At 40.6% G+C, this 20,335-nt stretch overlaps 1 protein-coding gene across 7 annotated transcripts in view; it reads left to right on the top strand.

Annotated features, from left to right (window-relative positions):
- The first annotated feature begins 3,618 nt into the window (after positions 1–3,618).
- Positions 3,619–20,335, top strand: part of TMEM131 (transmembrane protein 131) — a 190,893-nt gene continuing 174,176 nt past the window's right edge. For 2 of the 7 annotated variants that reach the window (XM_057557969.1, XM_057557971.1), the window contains exon 1: positions 3,619–4,345. In XM_057557969.1, coding sequence (XP_057413952.1) covers positions 4,165–4,345 — 181 coding nt within the window. In that variant the 5' untranslated portion in view covers positions 3,619–4,164. Of the gene's footprint in view, positions 4,346–15,310; positions 15,442–20,335 lie in introns of those variants that run through there. The other 5 variants (XM_057557972.1, XM_057557970.1, XM_057557973.1 and 2 more) reach the window with 4 other exon arrangements.

Genomic DNA, 20,335 nt, shown 5'->3' on the forward strand with positions numbered 1-20,335 from the left:
ACACAATGGAGGCGAGTTCAGCTGAAATTAACTGACCCCAGGGGAGTGCAGTAGAAATGGAAGTCAAAGTTCATGGGGGGCCAGATTGTGTAGAGCCACGTGGGCCAGCAGAAGACCTTTGGTTTTTACCCTGAGATGGGAGCCACTGCAGGAGGGACGCGAGGTATCTTATGTTTTAAATGGTCATTCTGCTGCTGTGTGGACAATAGACTATAAACATGTAAATTTATGTCAAAAAAGAAAGCAAATACCACCAGAACTTAAAAAAATAAAATCAAAGCTGAGTTTATATACTTGTCAGGCAAGGAAACACATCAGTGAAAAAGTTTACTAATTCATGAATTGGGAAAAGTCAGGGTTTTTTAAGTGCTAGAAAGAGGAAAGGGGGGTTCATGGGAGTGATGCTAATCTAAGATTGAAAACCAGCACGCTCATAGGAGAGAACAGTGCTGGATCAAACAGGGAACTTTGTTCACTGGGCAGAAACAAGTCTTCAGTTAGGTCTAATAAGGGTCTGGCCTAGGGGTCACTCAAAGTTCACAGTCCTTTATCAGCTTCAGTTGGTTTGAACCAGTTGCGGTATAACATAGCATCCCATTTTGATATCACCTAGGCAAGGGCTGTAAGTGGAAAATTTTCCTTTTACAGTTGGGCACAGAGAAACCTGTTAGGAAGTTCTTGCAGAAATCCAGGCAGAAGATGATGGGGCTCATCCCAGAGTATACCATGGAGGTGATGAGAAACAGCAACTGATTGTTGGAGTTGCCCTGGAGACAGGAAAAGCTGTGGGTGGAAACGGTTTGGGGAGCAGATTAGGAGTTCATGTGAGTTTAAGATGTCAAATAGATGCAGCAACAGGGACAGTGAGGTCTGGCTGGCGACATAAAGTTGGGACTTGAAAAAGAGTATAGATGGTGTCAAATACCAGGAGCCCATGTGCAGTCAACCAGTGAGCCAGTGAGATGGAGCCCTGGGGACTCCAACAGTATTTTCCCCTCCAGGTCCCAAATTTTAATTCATATCTATTTTTATTGCAATGAAAGTATTCTTGTAAGCCTCCTCAGATATTTTGTGGAATGAAGTGGGAGTATAAATCAATGATCATTGCAACTTTCACTGTGCCTCATATGGTGTTTTAATTTCCCCCAATTTATTAGATATCATTATACAGATAAGGAAACTGAGGCCAGAATAGTTGAGTAGTTTGCTTAGCATCATGTAGCTAATAAAGGCTGGGCTGGGATTTAAGCCCAAGTTCACCTGAGTCCGTTTTAACTCTGCTTCCGATAGTTTACTAATCTGGGTAGAGAACAAAGTTGACTAGAAGGTGAGGAGTCCCAACTGTTTGTAGTTCTGGCATGTTCCAACTTAGTGCAATAGTCTTTAAACTTGAGCATGTATCAGAATCACCCAATGGCTTGTTAAAAGACAGACTGCAGGACCTCAACCCAGAGTTTCTGATTCCACATGGCCGGGATGTGGTCTGCTAATGTGCATGTCTGATAAGTTCCCAGGTGATGCTGACGCTGCTGGTCTGGGGACGACCCTGTGAGAAGCACAGGTTTAGCCGCTTTTCGCTGATTCTGCCAGTGAAATAGCCTGCCAAATGCCCAGGTCTCTCTAATTCCCCAAAGGGGATTAGAGGGGTGTCTGCTGCTAATTGGAACTTCAGAAGGGTCCTTGGTGATAATTCCTTCGCTTTTTCTTTCTTCTTTTTTTTGGCCGCACCGTGCAGCTCGCGAAATCTTAATTCCCTGACCAGGGATCGAACCCGGGCCCCGGCAGTGGAAGCTCGGAGTCTTAACCACTGGACTGCCAGGGAATTCCCAGTTCCTTCAGTTTTAACGTAGTTCTCTCCTTCCCAAGGCACATGGCTGTTGGGGGAGAGGGGATGATGGGGTGATGGCAGTTCAACTCCAGGTGCTCTCCAACACAGTTTACCAAGCTGTCCAGTAAGTTCTTCTTTTATTATTATTCTCCCAGCAGTCTCTTTGCCCTTTCCTGGGAACCAACTTCCATCATCACCCTTGTGACTCCCAACATCCATCAGGCACAGGGGGGGTACAGGTATGGTGGGCCCTAAATGCTTACACAGCTATTGGGGGTGGGGGGCTTAAAGAACAAGAATACAAGCTTATAAACACACAATTAGATGCAGGGCCTTGGAAGAAACTTGTGCGAGAGGGGCCCTAAAGCTTAAGTTTCATTAGCTTCATGGGAAATCAGCCTCCGCTCAAACAGGTCTGTATATGTCTAAGCTCCAATTATAGCCATATGCTTAGTTCCCATGGGGCTCTTGAGCCTCAGGCTAATCAGAGGATGTGGTCGATTCCTGTGTAAGAGAACCTGAGCATTTCATGGTTGAAGAGGCTTGTCTGCCCTGAACCTGGTAGTCGGTGAAGGGCTGTTGAGTCCTTGTGCCGCACATTGAAGGTAAGTTTTGACCCAGCTAAGGCACTCAGTTACTTATCCTTGGGCTTGATTTCTTAGGTGAGTTAAAAGCCTTCCAGATACAAACATGGAAAAGCCAACTTAGAGATAATACTAATTATTCCTATTTAATTATATCGAGAACAAAATTCGATTAAATTCTGACTCTAATATTCAGAAAAGTAAAAGTGCTCTTCAAAAATCAGGGTAAGGCTATTAAAATATAAAGTGCTTGCTTGACAAAGAAGACTACTGCATAGGCTAGCACTTTGAGTTTCTTTTGTAAGTCTTCCTGAAATTTTATTTTCCCATGTAGTTTGTTCCAAGACCTATTAGGGGTGGACTTGGCCTTCATACGAGGATTCACTCAACAAATCCTCCTAAGCATAAGCAAACGGCTCTGTAGTTAGGGGAAGTTACTAAGATAGTTACTAAATTAGGAATTAGGGGAAGTTACTAATTGATTAAAGAGGGAGTTTGTAGCGAACAGCCACGCCCACGAAGAACCTTGACCTAAGATGAAAAGGGCATCTAAGAGGCATGAGGTGGCTTCCTGAAGGAGACTAAAAGAGACCGCATTTGTGTTGAGCCTTGAAGGAAATATGTGAATAAAATGTCTTAAGAATTATTCCAAGACGGAGAAAGCCAGCATGAACATTGGAGGCTGTTCCGAAGAACAGTCTGCCCTCTGCCTCCAGGGACACTGCTGCTTTACACACACACACACACACACACACACACACACACACACCCCAAAGGGCTTTCCCGCAGCAAAGTGGGCACAATCCAAGGGCAGGAGGATTCCATTAAGCGTTCCTGGGTTTTGTGTCTTGAAGGCTACAAAGATGAATAGAGCAGGTCCGCGTCCCCAAGGCAGCGCCACCAGGAACTCAATCAGGCCGTGGGTATTCTCGAAGCGGCTGAGAGGCGGAGGTGCGGCCAGGAGGAGTCACTGGAATGGATTTTCCGCGCTGGGCCTCGAGGTCTGGACGCGCAATCAGTCCTCTAGAAGGCTCTCGCATTGCAGTACCAGGGATGCAGGGGTTCGTCCCCTGCTCACAGCAGCGTCCCAGCCTGCCCCAGCCCCCCGCAGCCCCTCCCCGGCCCCGCCCCCGTACTAGGGCGGCTGCGCGGCCAGGCCTCCCGGTCCTCACGTGATCGCCGTCACTGCCTCCGCGAAGCCTGAGCCGCCATCATAAGTCCTGGCGGCTGGGCCCTGGCCTGCTTCCCTCCTCCTCCTCCCCGGCGGGCCAGCGGTGACGGGTTCGGGGTGTGCTGCCCTCGTCCCGCCTGGCCACTGAAGCCGTGGGCCTCCGAGGGCGGGACGAGGAGTTCCGACCCACGGACCCCGGGGCGGGCAGACAGACGAACGGGCCGCCCAGGTGACGACACGGCGGGGGCGGTGCCCAGGGCTGCGCCCCGCCCCTCGCAGGCCAGCGCCCAGAGCCCGCGGCCCGTGCCCGTTTCCAGTATGGCCGCCTGCTGTGCTTGACCCGCGGCCTCTCCGCTTCGACTCTCCGTAAGCGATGCCGAGGCCGAGGCCGTGAGTGACACTCTCGCTCACACGCACGCACGGACCCAGACCCACGCCCGGAGCCCGAGCCCTGGGCCCGGAACCGCTCTCGCCCCCGGCGCCGCGGCCAGAGCCCGGACCACGGCTCCCGCGCCGCCGCCGCCGACTAGCCGAGAAGGACCGCGCCGGATCTCGAGCGCGGCGGCCCGCGGCCGGCAGGGATGGGGAAGCGGGCCGGAGGAGGAGCAGCAGGAGCCGCCGCCGCCTCCACGTCCCCCGGGGCCGGTCTGGAGCCCGCGGCCAGCCGCGGCGGGGGCCCGCGGAGCGCGGCCGCCGGCTTCCTGGGAGCGCTGCACCTGGTGATGACCCTCGTTGTGGCCGCGGCGCGGGCCGAGAAGGAAGGTGGGTGTCAGCCGGCCGGCATCTCCCGGGCCCGGCCCCGCGGCTGTCACCGCGCCCTCGCGGAGGCCGCTGCCGGGCTGCGACCGGGGAGGAAGGGCTGCGGCTCTGGGCTCGGAGGGCGGCCGAGCGCGGGGCTCGGTCCGGCGCGAAGTTGCTCGGTCGAGTCCCGTCCCGAGCCGGGAACTTGCGGTTCGGATGCCAACTCGCGGCGTTGGCCGCACGGAGTTGCTCTTGTTCTCCGTGATTCCTTCCCCTCGTCTTCCCTCTTGTCTCCTGTCACTGCCATTTCAAAACTTCCTGAGTTCTCATATATTATTGCCACTTGGCTCACTAGGTAGGAGGGGCATATTTTTAGACTTGATTGCTGTTAGTAGGCAAATTTGAGGACACTTTTTTTTTGGTTGCGGTTTTAATAGCGGCGTGCGAACAGAGCTCACTTTAAAATGTAAAAATAGCGAGACTGGTGGAGAGGCTTCAAGGCAGCTTACCGAATTTTACTTTGCATTTGTTCAAACATTTTGGGGGGAGGAATCTTGTTTTTTCAGCTTCCCTTTTCAGTATCGCTTTGCAGTATTGATGATTGTTTAGCTAACAATTCTGTCTTTCTGTAGCACAATTCTGCTTAGCTCTCTATTAAGCTGTTGAAAGTCTGTTTATATTTTTTACCTGTTTTAAGATACCTAATTGGGTGTCATTGTCTTTAATGTGAAAGACTTTAAAAACCAATGTCAAGTTTCTAGTTTGCAAACCTTTATCTATAATTTACAGTTAAGGGCTGACCCCTATTTTTAAAACTCTCGTTAGTATTGTATGACTGTAACACCGGTACTTTTACAGGGTTAAAAATCATTTTGTAACCTAGAAGACCAGATCTGTAATTTTGTCATTACTACGTGTTTTTGAGCCTGGGGAAATGAGTGACCGCAGAGCCTTCATGAAGAAATCACTAAAAGTGAATGGTTTCTAAAAAGCTAAGCAAAACTTGTTAGTTTAGCTTCTGTTTCACACTAAACTGCCACTGAAAGAAAATAATTTCTTGCCACAATGACTTTAGGGTTGATGTTCTTTCTACTTTACGACTAAAGTCACTTGCTTTTTATTGTTACTGAGGGCAACAGCAAAGCAAACCAAATTAATGTTAAAGTGCAATGTGTTTCAGTTTACTGTTTATTTTTTGGCTCAAAACAGTACATTCTCTCACTTAACTCTAAGCAACCTTAGTCTGGGTTAACATAGGTGGAAATTATTCAGAGAATTGCCATCTGTAGAAAGGATTAATTGACAGAGGCAAGATTATTTCCTGAATAAAATATTGCTGCTTTAGGACTAGTCAGACCTGGGGTTGTCATAGTTAATCTTTGGTTACAGATCTGCAGTTGGTTCTTGTGTGGCCATGGTGCCCAGCACAGCCTGGCATGTAGTTGGTGTCCAGTAAGTCTGAAATAGTACAATAAGTTAATGTCTCCTTGAGTTTAAAGTAGTACTTGGCAGGTATTGTGTCCTGCTTTTTCTCTGCCTTTGCTTACCTTGCACAGTGCCAGGCACACAGTAGGCATTTAACATTTGTTTGAGTGAGTGATTATATTCATGGGTCATTAGCACAGGGAAATAAAATGATTGAGTCTAGTAAAACATTAAGTTTGTATTGTCATCCTGCTGCTTATTTTCCCAACAGCCATTTTATGTGCTAATTCTCGGTGTATAGTTAAGTAAACAGATCCCTTGTTTGAGAAATGTCAGCCTAGGTTATATTTGCTGATTTCCCTTTTGTATAGTTTATAAGTTTTAGTACACCTCTTCTAATACCCATAAATGTAAGCGTTAGGGGAGGAGAATACCTGCCAGGGTGTACAAGGATGAAAAGATGTGGTCGAATCAGCCAGAGGTCCTGGCAGAATCAGACACCTTTTGTGGCCCATGTTTTGTCTGGATGAACAATTTGGATGGAGAAATTAGCTATTCAAGGTATTGATGGTAATTATACTAATATAGAACACAGGACTCTGCCCATCATAAATGGATCTGGCTCTAATCAAATATTCCATGAAGGTAGCTCCAAAAATGGCCAGTGCTTTCAGCCTCCTTGCTGATCAGATTCTAGTAGTTTTTGTTTGAGTAGAAGTGAGATTGATTTTCTTACATGAATGTGATACCGCAAATTCGGCACCATTCACCCCCCAAAGGATGCTGTTGGGTTTTTTTCCAGAAAATCTGGGCAGATTTCTGAAGGTAGCTGAGTTCACTTTGTCCATTTACATCCTGAGGACTTTTTGTGTTTATTTTGGCAGTATAAACCATCATAATTTTTCAAAGTTAAGATTTACCTGCAATTTTAATGATGTTTCTCTGGGCATTTTGTGTTTTAGTATATTTCTGTTGCAGCAGAATCTCACTAGAAAATCTTCAAAACAAAATAAAACTCATTGTCTTTGGAAGGAAAGCAGCAGAAATAGCTAATGCAGTTTTTCATGTTTGGACTAGATGTTGTTAATTTTAAGTCAGAAGCGTGAGCCATTCTTTGTCTTAGCATCCTGTATGTCTTAACACTCCTATATCTTAACATCTGTCTTCACTGATCTATGGGGGTGTGTTTCACTAGCCCAGAGAAAAGGGACCTTTGAAGATGTTTTGACTCTGCTCTACAGTTTGTAAGGACCTCTGAAAGAGTTGCCAGAGGTAGAAGTTACTGTAATTACTACAACTAACTTACTTATTCTGGATTGGTGTCAAGATTTTTCTTGAAGCGAAGATCTAGATATTAAGAAGAGTTAAAACAGGGGTGTGTGTGTGTGTAGTGAAAATATATTAAAATATATATAGTGAAAATATGTGTGTACATCTTAAATGTATAACTTTTAGTGGTATTTTTATTTGTAAATCAGCCCATTCATTATTACAAGCAAATAAGAGCTTTTAAAAAAAAAGCATCATATATCATGTATAATATAGTTTCATTGTGAAATGTGTTTTTGGAGGGCATGGTTGTCTTTTAATTTATTATAAATGAAGAGCTACATTTTATGTATCTAGTAAATAGAAAGTTGGATAAATTCTCAGGAATGTGATTGTTTTAGTCTGTGACAATTTATATTTGTGTCGCATGTTTTATCATTAATTGGCGATTTATGGCAAGGCGAAGTTTGACAGTCTTTCTTATGACTTTTAAATTTGTCTACCAGATACTTTAGTTTTGTGCACAAATTAAAGCTGTATTTGTGACAGAAGTGCAGAAGGAGGGTACAAAAGTGTTCTCTCTCCAAAGCATATGAACAGAGTGCTTAGGAATAAAGGCCAGAAGAAAAGAGATAAAAACCTAATTTGATTAGGTTTTTTTTGTCTTAGGATGGTAGAATTGATCAGGAGCGGTATTTACTTTCTTCTAATCAAATTATTACTTCCTAATGTAAAAATGTTTTTTAAGAGTGATTGTCTTAAGAGTGAAATGTTTTAATCCTTGCATGGGGGTAGAGTGATTACTTTTTAATTTAGGGCCTAGTAAGTAGAATATTCATTCATAGTGCTTCACTAAAGAACTTTCGTTGCTTGCTTTTACGAAAAGCTGTTTGCTACTGCCTGGATCATTGGAATCCTCTAGTTGGAAAAAGTGTGTTCTCTCTTCCTCTTGCTAAGGACAGTTTTGCTCCTCTTTGTAATCCCTGCAGCCATCCCCATAGACACCTGCCAAAAAAATCAGCTTTTGGGAGTAGGTGTGAAATCATCTAATTTGTTATCATCCAGAGTAGTAATAAGCAAAACTACTCTTGGGGGAAAATGAAATCATTGTTGGTGCTTGATCTTTCAGAAATTCTCCTTCATCTGCATGTAGCTTGAGCTTTCTGATTGGCCTTGTCAGACTGAGAGGCCTTTTTTCTCTGGCTGAATTTTTCCTTATCTGCTGTAAGCAGCATCAGGCACTGTTGATAGCTGCTTCTTGGAACTTTTCTTCCTTCGTTTCTGTGACTTTGTACTTCTTGGTTATCATCCTGCCCTGTTGTCCCCATTGGCTGTCTTCCTTCTCATGCACATCTGGCCACCACCACACGCTGCACATGTCCAGAGCAGAATTCTCTGGCGCTACCTCTGGTTTCCCAGTTTTTATTAATGCCATGATTATTCTCTCTGCCACGTTGGTCTCGATTTTGACCGTTTACCGAGTGGCATCAGTGTCTGTTAACTTTCTTGGGCAGCTCTCCCACCGCCTCTGGCCTCCTGCCTGGGGCACTGCCCTAGGCCCTCACTTCCCAACTCTCTCCACTTCTCTAAAGTCCTGCAGTCCCCTCTCTGAATTTGCACTGTCTTTGTTACTCAGCTGTCATTCATTTTGACACTTAATCATATACTGCCTTGTTTAGCTCCTTAAATTGTTTTATGGGTGTCATTCTTCACCCAAACTGGAATTTCTATGGGGCAGAACATCTATCAACATCTGCAATATGTATTGATACATAACAGGCATTCAGTTTTTTTTTTAACATCTTTATTGGAGTGTAATTGCTTTACAATGGTGTGTTAGTTTCTGCTGTATAACAAAGTGAATCAGTTATACATATACATATGTTCCCATATCTCTTCCCTCAGGCATTCAGTTTTAAACAGAGCGTTACCTAGAATGACCTTATCCTCCCCTTCTCATATCTGAAACCTGGATTGAGAGTCCAGAGTACAGGTAAAACTCTGAACTTGGATGCAGGTATTAGCAATTCTGCTACAGTAAGACATAGGGTGACACTACTTTTTTCTTCCCTACATGTTGCTTTCTCTTGTAACTAAAATGAGTAACATATACTTATCTAAACCATCACTTTTGTTACTTTTAGATTTTAATATTTCAAGTCCTCATAAAACCCCAATTTATAGATCATGAAGCAAGCACAGAGAAATTAAGTTATATTCCCAAGGTAACAGAGCTGGTGGGTAGTTGAGCTAGGATTCCCTTGCAAGCCGTCTCTCCCTAGAGTCAAGCTGTTTAATCCTGAATGAGTACTTAAGGTAGTAGATTCTGTTGTGTACCAGCTGGATAAAGAACAGTCCTGCCAGTTCATGCAAAACCAATGTGTTAAGTGTTCAAGTGAGGTGAATTTTTTTTTGTTTTAAACAACCGTAAACGTCTATATCACTTTCTATTAACTTCTTAACCATTAAAATGATCACAGGCCATCTGGATCATGTACGTTCTTAAAAGGAAACCAAGGAAACTCATGAATGGATGATCCATGGAATTTGGTATTACGTATTTGGATCCAGGTATTTGGTATTAGAAGCCACTAACTCGACTCTTAGTTCTTGATGATTTAGGTACCTGGTATATTGCTTAGGTTAAAATTACACTGCATTCTGTGAATTCATGTACTTCTTAGTTCTAGATTGGTGTGACAAGTTAGTCTAGACATTTGGAATAGTCTCAGAAACTGGCCCTGTATTCAGAGGAAATGGAGATATCCAAAGGCTTTTAGTGGCATCAGCTTTTGACAGTGGTGAAATCTCTTTCAGACTTCTGTGAGAAGTCTAGGAGCTCCAGATGTTCATTTCTGGTGTTTTGTTCATTCTTATGAAGGTGTTTTTGGATTAGGTGGTCATTATCATCCGTAGTAGATCAGTTTTTCTTTCATTCCTTTGTGATTGCTTTAGAAAGATTTTTAGAAAACTATAACTCTTGATTCATTTTGTTGAATATAGCACTTAGGGCAAAGGTCTGAAAAATGTCTGAGGTCTAAGAAGATCCTTGACATGGTCTGTCATGATAGAGCGTCAGACCCATTTTATTTATTTATTTATTTCTATATATAATTGCGGTAAAAAACAAAACACATAAAATTTACCATCTTAGCCTTTTTTTTTGGCTGCGTGGCATGTGGGATCCTAGTTCCCCAACCAGGGATCGAACCCATGCCCCCTGCATTGGGAGCGTGGAGTCTTAACCACTGGACAGCCAGGAAGTCCCTGCATCTTAACCATTTTTAAGTGTATAGTTCAGTAATGTCAAGTATATTCACATTGTTGGGCAATGGGTCTCAAGAACTTCTTCATCTTGCAAAACTGATACTCTCTACCCATTAAACAGCAACTCCCCATTTTTCTCTTCCACCCAGCCTCTGGAAGCCACTATTCTACTTTCTGTTTTTTGTGAATTTGATTCCTTTAGATACGTTATATCAGTGGAATCATGCAGGATTTAACTTTTTGTGACTGGCTTAGTTCACTTAGCATATCGTCCTCAAAGTTCATCATGTCGTAGCATGTGATGGAACATCTTTCCTTTTTAAGGCTGAATAATCTGTTGTGTATATATATGTCACATATATATAATTATATATATGATATATATATTTATAAAAAATATATATAATATATATTTATATAATGATATATATTTATAAAATGATATATATATTTATATAATGATACATATATATACACATATATATCATTTTCCCATTTTGTTTATCCATTTATCCACCAATGGACATTTGGGTTGCTTCCACTTCTTGGCTATTGAGGATAATACTGCTGTGAACATGGGTGGGCAAATGTCTCTTTGAGATCTTGCTCTTAATTCTTTTAGGTATATACCCAGAAGTGGGATTGCTAGATCATATAGTAGTTCTATTTTTAATTTGTTGAGCAACTGCCATACTGTTTTCCATTGCAGCTGCACCATTTTACAGTTCCACCAACAGTGCACAAAGATTTAGTTTCTTCACATCCTCGCCAACACTTGTTATTGCTTTCTTTTTTTTTTTTTAATAGTGGCCATCCTAATATACGTGAGGTGATATCTCATTGTGGTTTTGATTTGCATTTCAGTAATAATTAGTGATATTGAGCATCTTTTCTTTTTTTCTTTTAGACTTATTTATTTTATTTAATTATTTTTGGCTGTGTTGGGTCTTCATTGCTGCGCGAGGGCTTTCTCTAGTTGCGGCAAGCAGGGGCTACTCTTCCTTGCAGTGCGTGGGCTTCTCATTGCAGTGGCTTCTCTTGTTGCAGAGCATGGGTTCTAGGCGTGTGGGCTTCAGTAGTTGTGGCACACGGGCTCAGTAGTTGTGGCTCATGGGCCCTAGAGCACAGGCTCAGTAGTTGCAGCGCATGGGTTTAGTTGCTCCACAGCATGTGGGATCCTCCTGGACCAGGGCTTGAACCCATGTCCCCTGCATTGGCAGGCAGACTCCCAACCACTGCGCCACCAGGGAAGTCCCGAGCATCTTCTCTTATGCTTGTTGGCCATTTGTATATCTTTTTTGGAGAAATATTTATTCAAGTTCTTTGCCCATTTTTTAACTGGGTTATTTTTGTTGTTGAGTTGTAGTAGTTCTTTATATATTCTGGATATTAACCCCTTATCAGATAAATGATTTGCAAGTGTTTTCTCCCATTTTGTAGGTTGCCTTTTAGGATTGTATTCTTTGATTCACAGAAGTTTTTAAGTCTCATGTAGTCTGTTTGTCTATTTTTGCTTTTGTTGCCTGTGCTCTTAATGTCATATCCAAGAAAACATTGCCAAATCCAATGTCATGAAGCCTTTCCCTGTAGTATTTTCTTCTAGGAGTTTTACAGTTTGGGGTCTTACATTTTGATATTCATTGTGAGTTACTTTTTGTATATGATGTAAGATAAGGGTCCAAATTCATTCTTTTGCACGTGGATGTCCAGTTTTCCCAGCACCATATGTTGAAGAGACTGTCCTTTCCCCATTCAGTTGTCTTGGAACCCTTGTATAAAGATCATGTGACGATGTACATGGGAGTTTATTTCTGGGCTGTCTATTCTATTCCATTGGTCTATTAATCTCTCTTTACACTAGTACTACACTGTTTTGATTACTCTAGCTTTGTTATTTGTTTTGAAATCAGGAAGTGTGAGACCTCAACCTTTGTTCTTTTCTTTCAGGATTGGCTATTGGGTTCCCTTGATATTCCATATGGATTTTTTTTTTAACCTCTTTATTGGAGTATAATTGCTTTACAATGGTGTGTTAGTTTCTGCTTTATAACAAAGTGAATCAGCTATACATATACCTATATCGCCATATCTCCTCCCTCTTGCATCTCCCTCCCACCCTCCCTATCCCACCCCTATAGGTGGTCACAGAGCACTGAGCTGATCTCCCTGTGCTATGTGGCTGCTTCCCACTATCTATCTATTTTACATTTGGTAGTGTATATATGTCCATGCCACTCTCTCACTTCGTCCCAGCTTACCCTTCCCCCTCCCTGTATCCTCAAGTCCATTCTCTAGTAGGTCTGTGTCTTTATTCCTGTCTTGCCCCTAGGTTCTTCATGACCTTTTTTTGTTTGTTTGTTTCCATATATATGTGTTAGCATACGGTATTTGTTTTTCTCTTTCTGACTTACTTCACTCTGTATGACAGACTCTAGGTCCATCCATCTCACTACAAATAACTCCATTTTGTTTCTTTTTATGGCTGAGTAATATTCCATTGTGTATATGTGCCACATCTTCTTTATCCATTCATCTGTTGATGGACACTTAGGTTGCTTCCATGTCCTGGCTATTGTAAATAGAGCTGCAGTGAACATAGTGGTACATGACTCTTTTTGAATTATGGTTTTCTCAGGGTCCATATGGATTTTAGGATGGATTTTTCTATTTATGCAAAAAATGCTATTGTGGTTTTGATAGGTTTTGCATTGAACCTGTAGATTGTCTTGGGTCATATTGATATCTTAACAATATTACATCTTGCAATCCATGAACATGGGATGTCTTTCCACTTATGTGTGTCCTATTCATTTTATTTCAGCAGTGTTTTGTAGCTTTCAGTGTACAAGTCTTTCACCTCCTTGGTTATTAGATTTATTCCTAGATGTTTTGTTCTTTTTTGATGCTATTGTAAATCACACCTGCATTGTATGACTAAGGGTTGTGAACTAGTTTTTGATAAAAGAAACATGGTCTGCTTTTGAAACAACAAATTCTGCAAGCTTAAGGTAGTTCCTTAGATTACTTGCCTATAAAATGAAATGTATTTTAAGCCTCTTAAGTTCTAACAGTTTGTGACTATTTTCTTAATCAGTTTTGATTATAAAATGTGACAGTCTAACTTTGGTTCTTAAGAACTATTTTTTTTCCTATGTAGTTATAGTATACATTTGAATCAAAACATGTGCTAATAAAAACCTATCTCAGCAGTAAATTTGAGAAATAGCCTAAGCCAACTCTACTGGTACAGATTAATTAGCGTTTGCATTCATGGTATGGCACAGGCCCTACTTAGATTTTATTTGGAGGGGAATGAGTAAATTGGAAGCAGAAGATTTTCCTAGGGAATTGTTTCTGGTACAAAGTTGCTTTCTAAGACTTAACTGTACTTATAAAGAGCTTTGAAATAAGGTTCAAATTTGTCATTCTCAAGTTTTACTTGGTGTCTAAGCAGTGTCTAAGAGAGGGCGGTGTGCTTTTCTAACTGTATCACTTTTAAAAACTGCTTCCATGAATTTGTGATATGGGCTCATGTGAAGTATTGCTTCTTGATTTGCAAATGGATAATAGAGTAGTGGTTAGCACTATCAAGAGGTAATGTCTCTTTTCGGGGCTAGTTCAGCAGTAGTTATGTTTCACAGGTAAGGGAGTTATTTCATATTTAGAAGTTTACCTCGCTGTACTGGGGGCTTCTCTTGGGTTATGGCTGGACTCAAAAATAGGTTACTGAGAATAGTGTTGACAAGAGAGGAAAGTAAGAAGGGAGCAGGCTGGCAATTAGATCTAATTTTATTGGAATCCTAGAGATTCTTGTAAATAGAAAATAATTTCTGAATATTGTCAGTTTCTTCCCAGCTGCATCTGGGTTTATTTATACTTGTATAGGATCTTGAGCTTCTGAAGGTTAAGGACTGGGTCTTATTCTTCCTGGACCTAGCATTTTAAGGAGTTCAACACATTGAATTCTGTCTTGGTAGGAGAAGCAGTAAACCATAAAGATGGTCATAAAGATGAACCAGAATGGAGAAAAACTATTTATGAAATGATAATATTTATACAAGTTTGATATTGTACCATTTCAGGAATATATTATGTAAGCAGTTATTGCCTATAATTGGTAATGCCTAGAATTACTTGATGATGATTGCTAATGTTTATCAAGTTCTTTCTTTGTGTCAAGCACTGTGCTGATTGCTTTGCATGCCTTACCTCTTTTAATCCTCACATTAATGTTGTGCGGGGCCACAGTCCTTCTTCCTTCTTGTCCTAAATCTCTTTGTTCTTGGCTACAATTCCTCTGTGGCTGTCAGTACTGCTGGGAGTTGCTTGTTTGTGAGAGTATAATAAAGGATTTTAATCTCCAATAAAATGAGACAGTGTAGTATATAATAATTCTTCTTGTGCATACAACTTAGAGGTCAGTTTGAGAAAACTTAATTTCACACAAAAAATTCATGTTGGTTGTAAAAATGAAACATTATAAAATATGGATGAGTAAATTGAGAAAAATTTCTGTAATCTATCAGGTAGAAAGAACCAACATCAGTCATCATCTCTCTTCCTTCTCCCCCATTTTTCTCCCTGCTACTCCCCATTTAAAAAATAGATACTGCCAAAATTGCCTTTGAAGAAAACTATCAATTCATGTATTTCAACAATACTGTATGAGGGTGCCCGCTTTCCCACGTTGGCTGTTATCCTTCTTTTAAGTCCTTGCCCACTTGGCAATAAAAGACATCCCTTTGTTTAATTGATTTTTAAAAATTGCTAGTGTTTCTTAGGCATGGTTTCATACCAGGTTGAGTGATGCAGTTAAGTGTAAGATGTATCTCAAGTTCAGAGAGAGGAGGGTTAGAGCTCCAGCTGGGGTACTAAGATCACATAACCTCGAGAAATTCTGGGTGACGCAAGGCAGTGTTCTATTTATGGACCTAAATCAAAGTGTGCATCAACAAGGAGGGAATTCTGGGAACCACCATTCCACTGTGCATGGCAAGGAGATGGGGTAGGAAGAACATACCAAACTCACCCCGTGAGTTATCTAAGTTAATGAGAGAGACGTCCACAAGAGGTAGGAAGTTGAGAAGTAGAAATAGTGATTCAGAGTGTGGGTTTGGGCTCTGGCCATCTCCTGCTTTCTGGCGATGTGTCTGTAGGTAAGTAGCATTAACCACTGTCTGTCTCAGGTTCACTATCCATAGAGTAGGGGTAATAATAGCACCTCTGTCATGGAGTTATTGCAGAGATTTACCAAGGTCGTGGGTGTCAAGCCCTTAGCACAGTGCCTGGCACATTAAAAAAAAAAAAGAATTGCTGCTAAGACTGAACTGTTTTACACATTTGCTGGCTATTTGTATTTCTTTTGTGTTGTTTGATCACATCTTTGTCAATCTTTCTGTTGGTGTTTGAATTTTTCTTTTTGACTTAAATGAACACTTAATTAAAGATTTCATATTTTTCCAAGTTTCCATTTGCACTTTTATGTTTTACTTTTCTATTTATTATTATTATTTAAAAATGTATTGGCCAAATCTGTCACTGTTTTCTTTATAATAGAATTTTTATAACTGTAGTCATGAGAGATAGTATTCTGTTTTCTTGTAATGTCTTTGCTTTTGGTATTAGAGAAATACTGGCCTCATAGAAATAGTTGAGAGGTATTTTTTCCTTTTTAGTTTTTTGAAAGAGTCAGCATGGAATTGGTGTTATTTTCTCCATAATATGTGGTTACCAATCAAAGAATTACAATTGAAACCATCTGGGCCTGGAATTTCTTTGTGGGTTTTTTTTTTTTTTTTTTTTTAGTTATAATCTCAGCTTTTAAGATACAGGGCTGTTTAGGTTATCTGTCTTTTTCTGAGTGGGCTTTGGTAATTAAAATCTTTCAAAGAATTTGTCTACTTCATTTAAATCATTAGATTTATTGAAAAAGTTGTACATAGTGTTCTCCTATTTCTTGAATATTTGTACAATCTGTAGTAGTGACACTTCTATCATTCCTGATATTTATAACTTGTGTCTTTTCTAATTTTTCTTGATCTGGCTAAAGGTTTATCAATTTTAATATTCTTCTGGCAAACAGATTTCAGGTTTTTTTTTCTCCCTATTAATCTCTCTCTGTCTCTCTATTTCTGCTAAGATTTTTTATTATCTCCTTTCTTCTGCTTACTTCATTACTTCTAGTTTTTTAAGGTGGAAACTGAGATCTTTGATTTTGAGGCCTTTGGGGATTTACCAGGGATCTTTTTGTTATTGAGTTCTAACAATACATTGTTATGATTTTTGTTTAAACCGTCCTTTTGTTTAAACTGTCAATGATCTTTTAAAAAGATTTCCAAGAGATTTGCATACATATGTGTGTGAATATACATGTATATATATTTATTTATTTGTATATGTTTATATATATTTACATTTAGTTTATATCATTACTTATAGTTACCATTTCTAGTGATTTTCATTCTTTTGTATATTTCCACCTGGTATCATTTTCTTGAAAGATTTCCTTTAACATTTCTTGAAGTGTGTATCTGCTAATAATGATTTATTTCATCTTTTATATGTCTGAAAATGTCTTTATTTTGCTTTTATTTTCAAAAGATATTTTTGCTGTGTATAGAATTATAGGTTGATATGTTTATTTCATATGTGAAGTGTCTACCTTCACTTTCTTCTTCCTTTCATTGTTTCCCACGAGAAATTTGATGTCATCTTTATCTTTGTTCCTCTGTATGTAATATATCTCTGATGAATTTAAGATTTCTTTTTTGTCACTTGTTTTGAGCAATTTGATTTGATGTCACTTGGTATAGTTTTTTTTCATGTTTCATGTTTGTTGAATTTCTTGATCTATGGATTTATAGTTTTCATTAAGTTTGGGAAATTTTCAGCTATTATTTCTTTGACTGTTTTTCCTATCCTCCTCTCCTCAAACCCGATTTGGGTACTCTGGGTATTCATGTATTAGGCAGCTTGAAATTGTTCCCACAGCTCACTGTACTACTTAGTTTTTGCATTTTTCATTGTGTTTTGTTTTGGTTGTTATTGCTGTGCCTTCAAGTTCATCAGTCTTTTCTTTTGCAGTGTCTCATCTGCCATTAATCCCATCCAGTGTATTTTTCATCTCATACATTGTATCAATAGTTTTCATCTCTAAAAGTGTGATTTCAGTCTTTTTTATATCTTTTATTTCTCTACTTATTAACTTAACACATGGAACACATTTATAATACTTTTTAAATTGTTTTGTCAGCTGATTCTAACATCTGTGCCAATTCTAGGTAGGTTTCAATTGATTATTCTCATAGTAGTTCATGTTTTCTTACCTCTTTGTGTGCTTGATGATCTTTAATTGGATGCCAGACATTTCAGATTTTACTTTGTTGGGTGCTGTTGTTTTGGCTTCCGAAAAATACTCTTGAGCTTTGTTCTCAGATGCAGTTTAGTTAATTGGAAACAGTTTGATCTTTTTTGGGTCTTGCTTTTAAGATTTGTTAGGTGGGTCAGGAACAGGGCTCAGGCTCGGATCAGTTATTTTCCACAGCTGAGGCAAGACCTTCCTGAGTCCTCTATCCCAAAGCCCATGATGTGTGGATTTTTCCAGCTTGACTGGTGGGAACAGGCACTGTAACTGGTTCTGTGAGTGCCCAGCACTGTTCCTTCTAATCCTTTTGGGTGGTTCTTTCCCACTTTAGGTACTGATCAGTACTTTGCTGAGTACGGTGACCCACTGTAGTTCTCTGTGCGGCTCTCTCCTTTATGATATTCCATCCTATGAACTCTCACTGCCTTGGTTTCCTTGGACTCTCAGCTCTGTCTCATCAACTCAGAGGGTCCACCAGACTCTATCACAGTTTCCCCTCCCTGTGGCCTAGTAACTCAAGGCAGTGAGCCAATTGTAGGGCTCGCCTTGTTTGTTTCCCATCTCTTAGAGATTGTTTTCTTCGTTGACTGATATTTAGGATCTGAAAACTATCATTTCATGTATTTTGTCTGAGTGTTTGGTTGTTTCAGGTGGGAGGGTATGGTCCCTGTTACTCCTTCATGCCGAGAGGTAGAAGTCTAGACATCTATATCAGTTATTATTCTCCAGTATAGCCAACGTTGTTATTTTCAGGTGTTATTCCCAAACCTGTTGCTACAGAAAAAGTTTTGGTGATTTCAGATCAGATAGTGTATTAGTATCCTATTGCTGCCATAAGAAATAACCACAAGCTTGGTGGCTTAAAAGAACACTAATTAATTATCCTACAGTTCTGGAGATCAGAAGTCTGAAATGGATACCACAGGCTAAAATTAGGGTGTTGGTAGGGCCGTGTCCTTTATGGAGGCTCAAGGGGAGAAACTGTTTGCTTGACTTTTCAAGCTTCTTGAGAGGCTGCCACATGCCTTGGCTTCAGCCAAGTCCTTCTTATGCTGCCATCTCTCTGGTCCTCCCTTTTCTGCTTCCCTCTTACACTTTTACGGATATTGGGCCCACCCAGATAATCCAGAATAACCTTATTATCTTAAAGTCAGCTGATTGCAATCTTAATTCCATCTGCAACCTTAATTCCCTTTTGCTTTGTGACCTAACATACTCACAGGTTCCTGAGATTAGGACATTGACATCTAGTGGGTGGGGGAACGTCATTCTGCCTGCCAGAGATAGATGGCTTTCAGCATCCTTCTCATCTGCTGCACACGTTTTTCTTTCTCTTTATGGTGAAGAAAAATGATATACTAAGGATTTTCTTCCTAACCTACACACATTAAAAAAAATTATTAGAAACAGTGAAACTCTGTAAACCTACATTTTAAAAAATGTGTTGTATATAGCTTGTCTACCATACATAATATTTAGAGGTAGTTTATTTTAATTTCTGATACAATTCATATATTAATTTTTGTGGTTTACTTGCTCAACTTGTGAATTGAGAACTTTTCAGCCCGTCGTATCTGGCAATCTGTAAAAACTTCTCAAGTGTGTGAAGTATTGCCACAAATGTAATTTTAGGCAGGTGTCAACCTACCTTATATTTCAATATTTTTTTCTCTTAAAATCGTATCTCTGTCCCCACCTCCTACCCCCACACACTCTTATCACAGTTAACTTCTTGTGTTGTTGCTTTTTATCATGTATAACAGCCTCAACTGGCTGAACATCTGTTCCTCCACCTGGCTGGGTTCTGCCTAGGGTCTCGTGCCTGGTAAATAGACAAGGTGAAGGCTTTGCAGATGGATGACTTTTCTTCACATATTAGTTTATCATTTACTAGCTGTTTGTGTCCTGGGGACAAATTATTTAATTGTGGACTTTTCTCATCTATAAAATTGGAACACACGTGCTTAATAGAGTTGTTAGGCACTTTACATAGGTACTCAAATGTTAGTTTTTGATATCTTTACAGAGAAGACTTCCTACCTTCTTAAATTTTTTCTTCTTTTTCTAGGCTGTTTCCTCTGGCCTGTGTCTCTATTTTCATCTTCCCACCACTCCCCCCCAGGTAAAGAAACTGTGCCTGGAGCTTTTGTTTCTTGGATCAGTTCTTAATTCCCTCTTGCCCCTTACTGAGCAAGGAAAGCCCAAGGACAAGGGAAGCCCAAGGACACACCCCAGAGAGGTAGCCATTTCTTTAAGGTGTCGTGTTTTATTTGAATGATATATGCAAATTTTGCATTCCATTCCATGCTGAAAACAATTTTTCCTAAGTGAATATTCCTGGAAGATATTTCATGTTTCCTACTTCTTGTTCACAGCTGTCCATTCCTGTAAGTACTTTTTAACTGGCTACAGCAGCACTATTAAAGTAGTTCTCAGTCAACAAAGAGAAAGGAATGGAATGTTGCCAGGGTCTTGGTTTGCAGCGGTAGACTAACCTGGACCCTCTCGCGTTCCTGCACAACTTAGCATTGGACAAGTTATGAAAGGCACTGAGTAAAATTTAGAGAAGGGGACGATTCTCCATCCCTTACGGTAAGACCAGGCAGTCCACTGTTGCACAACAGACTGCTTTGGAAGTGAAGGCACGTGGTGGGAGAAGGGGTTTGGCTTTCAGTTTCATGGGTCTA

Source organism: Balaenoptera acutorostrata, chromosome 12 (assembly GCF_949987535.1).
Source record: "Balaenoptera acutorostrata chromosome 12, mBalAcu1.1, whole genome shotgun sequence".
Classification (NCBI taxonomy): Eukaryota; Metazoa; Chordata; class Mammalia; order Artiodactyla; family Balaenopteridae; genus Balaenoptera; species Balaenoptera acutorostrata.